Source organism: Equus asinus, chromosome 25 (genome assembly GCF_041296235.1).
Source record: "Equus asinus isolate D_3611 breed Donkey chromosome 25, EquAss-T2T_v2, whole genome shotgun sequence".
NCBI classification, from domain to species: Eukaryota; Metazoa; Chordata; class Mammalia; order Perissodactyla; family Equidae; genus Equus; species Equus asinus.
Genome location: NC_091814.1, coordinates 43,348,925 through 43,362,686, shown reverse-complemented (window position 1 = coordinate 43,362,686; position 13,762 = coordinate 43,348,925). Strand labels below are relative to the sequence as shown.

Sequence of the window (13,762 nt, the reverse complement as noted above, 5' to 3'; positions counted from 1 at the left end):
ATCCAATCATGTTGTTTTAGTTTATACCTTTTGGTTTCTACATTAAGTATCTTTTCATATGCTTAGTAGCTGTTTATATTTATGTGAATTGCCTGTTGATGTCCTTGCCCTAATTTACTGTTTTGCCTTATTAATTTGTAAAAGCCCTCTGACTGTTACGTGTTGGGCTAGAGAGTATGTACACTTAAAATTTAGGTGGGAGCTGTTAATTCTGATTTGAATAATCAGAGTGCTATTACCACGCTTAACTGCCTTATATTATTCCTTTTTAGCTGTTGTGATTTTACTGGGAGAAATACAAAAACCTTGGTGGATTCAGGCCCCGTTTTTTTGTTTGGACATTTTAGCAAGTGTCCAACAATTGGGTTTACTCAGCAGTGCTCAATATGACTTCTTTATGGTAACAAAAAAATCAGAGAAAAATTAAGAATCCTTTGATAAAGGATTGGTTAAATTACCCACGCAAACTAGGGAATATCATGCAGCTCATAAGAAAGTTGATGTATGTCACTATTATTTACATGCAAGTATCTCCTTGGCATGTTGTTGGGCTTTAAAAAGAGATTTTATAGAATGGCATGTTTAGTATTGTCCGTTTGTATAAAATCATGAACAGTCTGCATATATGTGTGCATAAAGAGGTTTCTGGAAGGATGATTTCTGAAAAGCAGCAATGATTATCTCTGGGTCACAGAATTTGGGGATAATTTTTACTTTATATTTTTCTGAAGCTTGAATTAGAAATTTTTATAAAATATATCTGGACAAATCTAGGAAAACACAAAGCTTTTTATACTTTATAGGAATAGAGTAAGTCTACTTGTAAGAATTTATCCTAAAAAATAATTGGACAGGTGTGCAAGATGCAAGTGTGAGGATAATTGTTACAGTATTTGTGATGATGAAAAATAGGAAATAGTCATAGAGGATAGAGTAAATAAATTTAAGTATATTGAATACTTTTTGAAAAGTCTGTAGCCAGTAAACATGTCGATCCGTATTTACCAACATGGAAAGATGTCTGTGGTATGATAGTAAAAAACTGGTTATGGAAATAATGGCCTTATTTTTATATTAAATATAGGTATATTGTTGTGCATATGGACAACAATGGCTACTATTTATGGACATTTTCTCTTTGCTTAACTGTATTTTCCAAAGTTTTCTAGAATGTCCATTGTACTACTTTTCTGCCATTTAAAATGCTTGAAATTATTTTGTAGAATATTTATTTTATGAGAGCTAAAGCTAAATATGGTTATATTGTATTTTATTTTCTATGTATTAGGTTGTATCCAAGTTTCCAGAAGGCTTGCTTATTTCTAAACTGCTTGGAGAGTTTGAGGTGAGTGTTTTCTTTTTCACCAACCTGGTTTTTTATGGCTTATGTTTCTTGTGATAGAGGTTTTGTTGCTACTCCCGGGATCCTCCAAGTCTGTGCTCTGGAACATCTTGTTTTGCAATTTGGTGTCCTTTTCTTTACTAAAGAGTTAAGAACATCGTCCTTAATAAATGTTTGATTATGCATAGGAAGGATTTTTTTTACTACTTTCTGTTATTGTTAGATTAAAAGTTAATTTATTTAATGTCTGATAATACCAAGTGTTAGTGGGAATGTGGAGAAACAGAATACCTCCTACACTGCTTGTGGGACAAGACCCCTTTGGAGAGCATTTTGGCATTATCAAGTAAAGCTGAAGATATTTACCCAGTGATCCAGTAGTTCCACTGCTACATATGCACTTTAGAGACACTCTTACACGTGTGCACATGGAGACATACATGAGACATGTACATTGCAGCATGGCAGAAAACTGGAAACAAGTTAAATGGCCATCAAGAGGAGAATAGATAAATAAATTGAGATTGACATTCCATACAATGGAATAATATGTAGTAGAGAAAATAACTGAACTGGATCTGCTCTGTAGCATGATCATTTTTGGAATCATAATGTTTAGTGAAGAAATCAAGTTGCAGAATGATAATTCAGATACTGCCACATATCCAATTTTTAAAAATGGTAAGACTGTACGTATGTTAACTGTGTGCCAGGCTCTATTCTGATTGCCATTCATATAGTAATTCATTTGATTTTTCACAACAAACCGAGACACAGAGAAGTAACTTGCTTAAGGGTCAGACAGCCAGTAATGGGTAGAGACAGGGTTTGAACCCTGGGCAACATGGCTTCAGAATCCTAACTCTTAACTACTATGCTGTGAAAACTATCATATATTTGTAAATATAAACATGGATATTATGAGATACTATAGCATAATGGTTAAGATGCGTCACTCACCTCTATGTGCTATTTTATAGAGGATGTGTAAAGTCAGGATAATATTACCTACTTTATAGAGTTTTGTGAAGTTTAAATGATTTAAAATAAAGTGCTTAGAACAGTGCCTGCCACATAGAAATTGTTCAATAAATGTTAACTCATAGTTGAAGAAGAAGAAGAAAACTTAGATAGGAAAGATACACATCATCTCTCAATGATGGAGAAAACTTAAATTCACATTCTTTTAAAGAAATGAATCTTTTAGAGCCAAAAAGTTTATTTAAATAGGCCCATGGGAGAAAGGGTCTTGATGTTTTTTGGATTAACAAATAAAGTCACTTATCTAATATTGAAATTACAGAATAAAGTCTGGGAATAATAGAATATGACTTAATTGTCCTAAAATTTATGGGTAAAATCAACCTCTTATGCCAGATTCATGACTCAAAGTGAACAGTTTTCTGCCATGAACATTTTAGTAAATGTAGTTTCCTGTAATAAAAATGCATGGTGTTAAGGTTACAAGTCAACAGTTTTGGAGAAATTAAAACAAACATTTAAATTTTATGGAGAGGCTCTTTGCTCTTCTTTATAAACACACTTAAGCAGAAATCCAACTTTATGATTAGAAGTATATAGTAAGTATAGATTTAATTTAACCTGTATTCTAACTTGTAGAAACACTTTCTAACCCTTTATTTATCCAACATGATATTAAAGCTACCTGTGTGATTAGTCCTCTTGAAATACTTGGTCAACAGTATGCCATTCTTGTGTTACATGTACATGTAATTACATGTCTTACATCTACATGTGTTGTAATGTAAATGGTTATATGTTTGTAATAAAGCCAAAGAATGGAACAGAACAAATACTGAAAACTGTAATTTGAGTAAACTTTAATGAAATGGAAAATTTGAAACTATATATTGAAAAAGCACATTGCATACCTGAGAATATCAACCCAGAATGACCAACACCAAATAATTGGACTTAAAGAAAAAGAGAAAGCTGTTCTTTGGGCATCTAAACAAAAAGAGCAAGTGACTTATAAGGGAGACAGAATTAAGTTATAGACATTTTCACAGCAATGTTCTATGCTAGAAGAAAAGGGAGCAACGTGTTTCAGGTATTCAAGGAAAGAAAATGTGAGCCAAGGATTTTATAGGTAGCAAAATTGACTTTCAACTATAGAGAACCAGACAAGCTATTATCACTGTGCAAGAATTCAAGAACTATTGTTCCCATGAGCCCTTCACAAGGAGTCTACTGAAGAAGGAACTTCAAATGACCAAACTCACTAAGGAGACATGACAGAACTGACAGCGCCACTTATAAAACTAAGACCAAATGAGCGTTAGAAAGGGGAGAATATAGTAAATAATGGCTATATACCCTTACAATGTAGATAAACGACAGTTACACAAAATAGTAGAAAGAGAAGGGGTAAGCATGGGCAAAAAATTTTAACTGCTTTTATTAATTATATTGGTGGTAATATTAGTACTATTATTCTGAGACTATGGTGTAATGTGGTATAGAGCATATTAATAATTACGGGACATATGGGAGTAATTATGGGATAATTTTAATTGTATGTACAAGGATATTATAATTAAGTAAATCGAGCCTGGAACATCTTATCATTCCAGACCACAAGGAAGCTCTTAAAGACTGGGTCAACACCAGGAGGGCTCAGGAAATCCACTTGAGGAGTTATTTCACATTTCAATATGGATAATAATTGCAGTGGTTTGAAGCCCATCAAATATGTTTAATTCTTTGAGTTCATGTGATATTAAAAACTATTTGGTCACCATGGAGGATGATAGAGAACCAATCATTTTCTTGAAAAATGGTAAATAAAGAGAAAGAGCCAGTCACTTATTCTGGCTTTCCTAAATGAACTGGTATGACTAGCTAACCAAATAGCAGATGAGGGGAGCATATCTCTATAAAATGTTCCAACTAAATAACCAAAAAAATTTGATAAAATTAGATTATCACTATGTTAAAACCCTCAATAAAATAGTGAATCTAGGCATTGATCAGTAATGGCTCCTAACAATGCCAAAAAAGAGACAGCCAGACACTATGTGCCTCTTTTCAGAACACAGCATCGCTTACAGTGTTGTCAAAGAGATGGAGCATGAGTCTGATCAAGCCTATGGACCCAGCTGTCAATTTACAGAAAATAGTGTTTGCACTACGTGTGTGTCATCTGCAGAATCCAACTGCGAGGAAATGAAATCATGTAATAGGGATGTATACATATATTTGAAGGCATAAATATAAACTCTAAGGAAAGAATAATATAACTAAAAATGGGTTGGAGATGGAAGAGGAGTGAGGAGAATGGGAGTAGAAATATACCAGTTACTTCCTTGCTTATGGTTGGGAGTCTGTAAAGCAGAAAGCGTAACAAAGGAATTAGGGCAAAATATATCTGACATGTCAATCAGTGGACTAAACTAACTTACTGAAAAACTGAGTCCCAGGGTCACAAAGCAAAGCTCAGTTATGTTTCATATACTGACATGGAATTATCTCTATATTAACTGAAAAAAGCAAAATGTGTATAATAGATGTAATGTGTTATATTGAAGGATGACACGTGTTCATGTTTTGACAATTTCTGGAAAGTTTCACGAGAAACTGGTGGTGATGGTTTGTGCAAGAAACTACCTCTAGGCAGGTGCTCTCCTGGGTCACTGAGGGATGGATGGGAGTGGACTGGAGACTGAGTTTTTGCTGGATACCTGTTTGAAACTTCCAAATATCACTTAATTATTCAAAAAATTAATAACTTACATTTAAAAAAATCCTTGCCAAACTAGTCTTGTGCTCAACTGATTTGTATATTCATAGTATTAGGCTCTTACAGAGAAGGTAAAAAAAAATTAAAGAGATTAATGAGCATAAAAGGAAAAGAAGCCACGATATGTAACGTGCAAACAAGTAGACAGAGATGCCAAGTCTGGTTCACCATCGCGCTCCCCCGGGCCTCTGCCAGTTCTTTCGCTCTTGGGGTGTTCACGATTGGCTGTAGGTGTGATTATGAATGACTGTTTTAAACCATGGCTTGACTGATGGTGGGCCCCCATTTCTAGAAGAGTCCTGGGAGAAGTCATAAAGAGTTAAGTTGGGCCTCAGAGGATCACACGAACAGGAAGGTCTACCCTGCATTAGTCCCAGCCTCTGTCAGGGTCGGTCCTTTCAGAGTGTCTGCCTTCTGTGTACCTGTCCATCTTCCCCACTGTGTAAGTCAGAGCAAGGATTTATTTCTTCCTAACACCTAGTCAGAGGAAGAAAGCAAGAATTATGATTAGCTTAAGTGCTTTACCTCAGTTTGGGAGACACAAGTTTAGTTAAGAATTTGAACATTTTTATCGTGTGCTGTGCTTGGGTGGACCAGGGTTCACGGGTTTGGATCCTGGGTGCTGACTTATGTGCCGCTCATCAAGCCACGCTAAGGAGACATCCCACATACAAAATGGAGGACGGTTGGTGACAATAGTGACAATAGTTCTTGAGCAAAAAGAGGAAGATTGGCAACAGATGTTAGCTCAGGGCCAATCTTCCTCACCAAAAAAAAAAAGAAGAAGAAGAAGCATTTGAACATTTTAATGGGAGGTCTTATTAATGAGGAAGCAAACTTCCTAATTCACTGTACAGTTTAAACCAAACATTTAGTATCTATCCTAGATATATTCTCTTCTGTCTATATTTGGTATAATTTTTCTTGTTTTCCAAGGCAAGGAAATCAAACAGTATACGGTAAGAAATACACTGACACCTGCTTATTTGTCTCAACTTCTTGGGTGAAATAATAAAATTTTAAGGAAATATTTTAAAATAGTATTACTTTATTGCATATTGAAAGTGGTAGTGAATATTCTCTCTCAAAATAGGGGAATATCAACAGTTTTATTAGAATTTTTGTATTTTGTTCATTCTCTTTTTTTTTTGACTTTCACTTTATAATCAGACGTTAAAAATGAGAGATAAAAAGGTCCCCTAGTTTTCACCTCAGTTTGTCATATGCTCTAAGAGGAGCTGGAGCTTGCCCTAGAAGTTTCGTGGTGAGGGCTTTTAGGTCTCTTGGTTTGCATTGTACTTGCATGGAAGCAGCCTTGAGAATGCCTGCATTCACTGAGCCTTACAAATTTAGCTTGGCTAAGTCCAGATTGAAGCGTTGTCCAAGGGCAGCTGTATATGTTGTGTTCCTGGTATCTAACGTTGTTTCATATTATTTGTGTGTGTGGTTTTTTTTCCTGACAGGTACATTTTAAAGAGCAACTTTCACCAAAAAAGTTGGGCTTCTTAAATGTAACAGAACTTGTTGGAGCTCTAAGTGACATTCTCCATGTTGAGTTCAGGGAAGGAGAACAAGATTTACTGGTGTTTGATGCTGATATGAAGCCTCTACCACCTGGTGAGTTGAATTACAATATGATGCAAACCTGATTTTTAATTGTCCCTGTATAGACAAGGAAAAAGAAAGCACTGGTTATGTAATGTTCCTTATTGTAACCGCATCAGCCAAACAGATCACACGTTAGCCTTGAAAATGTTTTGCATATAATGACCTTCTTTCTGGTGATATTTGTTGTAATAAGGCTAACCTATATTATTAATAAAGACCATCTGAATTTCTAAAATTTAGTTTCTTCATTGTCCAGATTTTTGGATAATTCTGAGGAGATCAATTTTCTGAAAAGATCTGGTGGGGAAGCGCTAGATAGTTCAGTGGTCCTTAACTCTGGCTGCGCATCAAAAGCTTTTTAGAAATACATGGAGATTTAGAATAAATGGGTGTGCACTGAGACCTTGTACTTGTATTTTTTTTAAATACACTATTTATTTTGGGATAATTTTAGAATTTTATAGAAAAGTTTCAAAGATACTACGGAGTTTCCATGTGCCTTTCTGCCAGTTTCCCCTAATATTAACATTACCATGATACATCTATCAAAAGTAAAAAATTAACATAGGTACCTTACTATTAACTAAATTCCAGATTTCATTCCCATTTGACCAGTTTTACCACCGTTGTTCTTTTTCTGTTTGTGGATTCACTCCTGCATACCGCATTGCATTTAGGGCACTTGATGTTTTGTTTTGTTTTTTGTAAGGAGGATTGGCCTTGAGCTAACATCTGTAGGGAACTTGATTTTTGTTTGTTTGGGCTTAACTTTTTTTCTTTTGAAATTTATGTTGAGATTATTATAGATTCATATGCACTTATTAAAAACAAATACAGAGAGATCCCATATACACTTTCCTCAGTTCCCTCAATGGTAACGTCTTGCCGAACTATAGTACAATATAGTGCTTGTATTTTGATAAGTTTTTACAGGTGGTCATGATGGACAGCTGTTGTTTTTCCAAAATGTAAATGTATCTTTGTTGATTTTTCTGATAATTCAAATAACTCATGTTCATTCTAAAATATTCGAACAGCACAGATAAGTAGAAAGTTGAAAGTGAACATTTCCCCCAAAACAGTTTGAAAGTAGAACAGCTGAACATTTTACTCCTCCCAAAAGTGCTGTTAGAATTTTTATGTAGCCTTCCAGATGTTTTTCTTTTTTTTTCCCCTAAAGATTGGCACCTGGGCTAACATCTGTTGCCAATCTTCTTTTTTCTTCTTCTCCCCAAAGGCCCCCAGTAGATAGTTGTATATTCCAGTTGTAGGTCCTTCTGGTTGTGCTATGTGGGACGCTGCCTCAGCATGTCTGCATGAGCAGTGCCATGTCTGCACCCAGGATCCAAACGGGCGAAACCCTGGTTTCGCCCAAAGCAGAGCCTGTGAATTTAACCATTCGGCCACAGGGCCAGCCCCCGCAGACTTTTTTTGATGTATATGTAAGCATAGCTGGATTATTAAAAACTTACAAAAACAATATTTGCTTGTTTAAACAATTCCAACAATGCAGAGGTGATAACTAGCAGTCATAGTTTTAGTGGGTCTTTTTCTGGACCTCTTCTATGTAATATAGTTATTTATCATATGTATAACTTTCTTATACAATATTGATTATTGATATAATAGTTTTGTGTAAGTCCTTGCTTTTTATACTTCATATATTATGGATGTTTTTCCATATCAGCATATACAAGTTTATTTCATCCTTTTTAACTACATATAATTCTTTTATGTGATTGTATTATAAATTCATTTAACCTGTCTCCTATTGATGGACATGTAAAGTCTATCCATTTTTTATCATTAAAAATACAGTGACAAATATTCTTGTATCTCCATCTTTGTGCACGTATTAGTTTTTCTTTAGGAGCCACCGTGATTTTAGATCTATATGGGGTCTGTTTTAATGTGTCAACCTCTTGTAATCATTATACACATGTAAATTTGAATAAAATACGTGATTTATTGGGAATTCCCTAAAAATTAAGACACGTATTATGAAATATTAAGTAGTCACGTACATTAAGCAGTGATTAATGTTCACTGCTAACGTTGAATGAGAAATGAATCGAAATCAGGATGTTGAAAAATAAAACCTTTCACCGAAGTTTAAGAGACCTTACCAGACTTACCCTCTCCCCCCACAACATAAATAAAGATTTGTTCCTATCTGGAACTTCATTTATATCCCTTCATACTGGATCTGCAAAGACAGATTCCTCTCTCTCATTTATCATTATCTGCCCAGTGCCTGGCACATGGAATGTGCTTAGGAACAGTTATACAAGTTATTTTAATATATATACATAGGACACTCTGTTGGTCATTTCAGATGGAGCTGTTTCGTCAGTTAGAAATTCATGTCTGGTTCAATCAGATAAGAAAACAGAGGCCAAAGCTTGTGTCTCCAGTCCCCCTAGAAATTCACTGTCTACTGCTGCTGTCAAGGCGACTACATGGGATTGCCCTTCAAAAAACCTTGAAGAGCAGAAACAGAAGATTTGCAAGAAGCCTAATCTGGTGGTAAAGCCTTTACAGCTGGTGAGTAAGGTTTAAAGACTTTGAGCATTGGAGATTCAGCATTATGGAAAGTAACTGAGTGAATGTTTCTTTAAACCAAAATTGTGTTTTAGAAAAGTCTTATTTCTAGATAGGTGATTTCTTGGAAGTCACCTTATGAGGATTTATTCTGGTTTTTGTCTTCTTTATAACTAGCTTTCCCTCAAGTCTCATTTTAAATTTTTCAGATCGCTTTGAAGATTTGACAGTTCGTTCAAGATGACATTGCTGATTCTCTGTCCATGTTTTTCAAAATGTAGTATTGAAACCCTCGAGAGCTTTAGTGGGAAGAACAGAGGAGCTGTGTTTCAGCTGTATGCCTCAACCACTGCTGCAGGCTGCCCCTATCCTCAGTTATGGGGTGCTTTTATTTTTTTCTCCTTCATTACATCTCCACACACAATTCTCCCTTTTTGTGTCCTCATCTCCTATTACTTATTTTGTTGTTATTAAAGAATCAATTTCTTACTCTTCTTCCCTTCTACCCTCTATTTGTGGCTTCTTTCATGGAAGGAAAACATTTTGTTTGGGGAGCCTGCTATATTTTCTCAAGGACAGTAGGAAAACATAAAGAAAATAATATATTTTAGAATGACAGAGTTTGAGAAACCCTGTTTTTGATCGGAAGACTAGTCTGAAATTAAATCCATTCTTTAAAGTTACCTTTGTTGGAAGGGTTGGGTAGGATGAGTATCTTAGTTCAGCCTGAATATTTGCAGTATTATATTTTCAATTTTGTATAGGGCAGTTGTGTAGCACACTTAATTCTTAACATCATAAGGCAGGAGTTTTCGTGTTTTAACACAGGTAAGGATCACCTAAGGAATTTTTTTAAATGAGTAATTGTGGGCCCCACTTCCAGGTATTCTGCATCAGTAGATCTGGGCTAAAGCCTAAGAATCTTCATTTTTGTAATTTCCCGGGTGATTCTGATAAAAGTGACTCGTGAAATATACTTTGAATACATTGTCATAGAGTTTGAAATGTCACCCAAAGATTTATAGTGGTTTCTATGATTTCTTTTTTTAACTTATAGCAAGTAGAAATTAGCAAATCACAGCTCAACCTGGCAATGGCAAATCATGATATCCCACCAGATGCTGTGCGGGACAAGAAACTGTGCAGGTTGCCACCGTTAGATACCAGTACCCTTGTGGGAGTCTTTGTGGAGTACGTCATCTCTCCTAGTCAATTCTACATCCGAATCTATAGCAGGGATTCATCAGAGAAACTTGAAGACATGATGATTGAAATGCGGTAGGAATCTGTTCTTTTCAATGTATTTTCCCTGTATCTCATTCTAAATCAGCAGTTCTCAAACAGTTTGGTCTCAGGGCTCTTAAAAATTAAGGACATAAGAGAGCTTTTGTTTATTGATATTTATCATATAGAAATTAAAATCGCGAAAGTTTAAAAATAATGATAAGTCCATTTGTGTGAATATAACCTGTTTCTATGAAAAGAAACTATTTTATGGAAATTAGAAGAGTGGCATTGTTTCACATTTTTGCAGATCTCTAATATCTGGCTTCAAAGAAGAAAGTTGGGTTTTAATATCTCCCTCTGTCTTCAATCTCTTGAGATACGTTGTTCTGGTTGAAGTATGTGAAAACATCTGGCCTCGCACAGATAGGTAGCTGAGAGAAGGAGTATTTTAATAGCCTTTTCAGAAGAATATCTTTGATAGTGTACCAAATCTTGACAAATGGTAGTTTTTAAAGATTAGTTGCAATGTGGAATTTGAATTTTCATTCTCTGCTGTGTTAAAATCCATTGCTCTGCCTTTGCACTTTTTTTTTTAAAAGATTGGCACCTGAGCTAACATCTGTTGCCAGTCTTTCTTTTTTCTTCTTCTCCCCAAAGTCCCCAAGTACATAGTTGTGTATTCTAGTGGTAGGTCCTTCTGGTTGTGCTATGTGGGACGCTGCCTCAGCACGGCCTGATGAGCGGTGCTAGGTCCATGCCTAGGATCTGAACCAGAGAAACCCTGGGCCGCTGAAGCACAGCATGCAAACTTAACTGCTCGGCCCTGGGCTTGCCCCCTGCCTTTGCACTTTAATGGATCTAGAACTGGCTGTGTAATTGGAGGCTCTGGTGTAAAATTAAAATGCAAGGCTTCTTGTTTAAAAATTAAGAATTTCAAGACAACAGTAGCAGAGCATTGAAGCAAGCATAGGCCCTCCTAAGTGTGGACTCAGTGAAACTGGCCCTGAATGGCTGTGTGACCCCCGGCTGTGATTTCAAAACATGCCTTGGTCATTTGGAAAATACTGGTTCACTGAGTTACGTAGAGCTTCCAAATGTTGACATACTTCATCACACAATATATTTTTAAAAAATCACATTCATTAATATCGCCACTGATCTTATCAGAAAAGTATTAAGTATTAGGAAGCTGTCAAGCTCATGGTGGTGGATGCAAGATTTCCAAAATTCTAATTGTCACTTGAAAGCTTTGAATTTTATCAATGTTTTCCAATGGCAGGCTCAGTTCGTTTTGGAGAAAGTGTATGAGTTACCCGAGTCTGAATAAACATAGTTTGTTAGTGGTCCTTTCAAGCAAAAATGGTGTTCCATGAAAATAGTGTCTAGTTCATCTTTCAAGTAAAAATAATTTACTTGAAAGATGAACTAAAAGCTGCTAGTTCAGTTCACAATTCAAATGGACAAGTGCTTTTCCTTAAGACAGCTTGGGAAGTGTTTTATGTTACTTTCATTTTTCTCACAGAGAATATTGAGAAGAGTCACTCAGTGGTTGGGACTTAATAAACTTAGTAATTTTTATTCCTTTATCAAGGACATTCTTAAGTGAGATTTGCCTTTTTTTTCTTTCCTTTTTTATTTACTGTGAATGCATGACAGTGACAAGTAAATGACAACTAGTAAAACTTGGTGCCACTGGCTTGATTTAGCTAAGGTGCCTGGAGTTTTACCCACCCTTGCTTTTACACAATCAATGCAAATGTTAACACGGTGAAAGGGGCAAATAACTATTTTCATAAGAATACTAAAATAGCAAAATAACTTTGATCCTACGGACTTCTTGAAAGGATATCAGTGTCCTGGGAGTTCCTGAACTACACTTGGGGGACTACTGCTCTAAATACCTTTTCTTTCCTGAAAAATGATGCTCTTTTGTTAGTAAACACTATGTAAAATATGTACATTTTCAATCTCTTTAGATTTGTTCATGAACAACGTCTGATTTTTATATTGGTGTCACATATAAGAATAATTTATTTATTTTGTATCTCTCCAAAAGCATTTCATGTTTTTTTCTAATTTTACCATGTTATATACTCATCTACCACCCAAGAACCCCTAGCATAATGCGAGTCACATAATAATCACTTATTAAAAATATTATCAAATATTCCATTCCAGTATTCCTATAAGAGTTAGTGCACGTTTTCAAGCACACTTACTGGTTCTGTGACCTTGAAGTTTAACTACTTTACTTCTCTAGGTCTTGTCTTCTCCAAAGTGGAGATAATAATGGTACCTACGTGACAGAGTTGTGAAGATTAAAGTACTTAGAATAGAGTCTCGCTCAAATGTTGGCTGCTATTATTATTAAAACTGTATCTGCTGTGTGCTTGGTGTTGGGATGTTGAAGCACTGGTGGTACGAGGAGAAGACAGACATGTCTTTGCCTTTGTGAACACCACGATTAGCTAGGAAGATAGGTAGGGGATAAGTGGGATGTTGTACAAGGCAGTAGTTCTGCCTGGGCAAGGTGGAGGAAAGCTTCACAAAGGAGATACTTGAGCTAGGCCTCTAAAACAAGAATTTGCCAGTCAGGGAGGTGTGAGTGGGTGTGTGCAGGTTCACTCACTGGCACCAAGGCCAGCACTAACACAGGAGGGAGCGGCGTGCTCTGGGAACAAATAGGGAAGTGAAGTCACTGCCACGTGAGGTTGGGGGGACAGTGACTGGATGTGAAACTGGAAGATTAGGGAAGAGTTAGAATATGAACACCATGGGAAGGAATTTTGCCTTATTCTGTAGACAATGTGGAGCCTCTGAAGGCTTTAGGAAAGGAAGGCCATCAACAAGTTCGTATTTTAGAAGGATAACTCCAGTTGCAATGTGGACGATGGATGGCGTGAAGAGGAAAATGTCCATTAATAGGCTGGTCTTGGTGAAAGAGAGTGAGTGGAAAGGAAGAAATAAATTTAAGAGAAATTAGGGAAGTAAAATTGTCAGGTCTTGGTGACAAGAATGGGGTTGAGAAGCAGGAGAGTATGAAAATTGTGTTGACCTTAGAGATTGGGTAGGTTTGAACTGGGGTTAGAAGTTTATGCATAGTGCCTCTAAGATGTCCATGAGATAATGAATTGGCAGTGTTGAATGGACAATATTAGTTAGAATTACAAAGATGTAACTTCGCCATAGTAGCATAAAGAAGATAAAAGTTTATTTCTTCTTCCCATAATAGTCCCTGTATAAGCAATACAGGATGATAAGGTAGCTAGCTCCATGGTGTTAGG

At 36.0% G+C, this 13,762-nt stretch overlaps 1 protein-coding gene across 4 annotated transcripts in view; it reads left to right on the top strand.

Annotated features, from left to right (window-relative positions):
• TDRD5 (tudor domain containing 5) overlaps positions 1–13,762 on the top strand; it is an 82,853-nt gene that overhangs the window by 27,772 nt on the left and 41,319 nt on the right. For all 4 annotated transcript variants that reach the window (XM_044758256.2, XM_014845287.3, XM_070497605.1 and 1 more), the window contains 4 exons: positions 1,289–1,345; positions 6,566–6,719; positions 9,046–9,254; positions 10,309–10,529. In XM_044758256.2, coding sequence (XP_044614191.1) covers positions 1,289–1,345; positions 6,566–6,719; positions 9,046–9,254; positions 10,309–10,529 — 641 coding nt within the window. The remainder of the gene's footprint in view (positions 1–1,288; positions 1,346–6,565; positions 6,720–9,045; positions 9,255–10,308; positions 10,530–13,762) is intronic.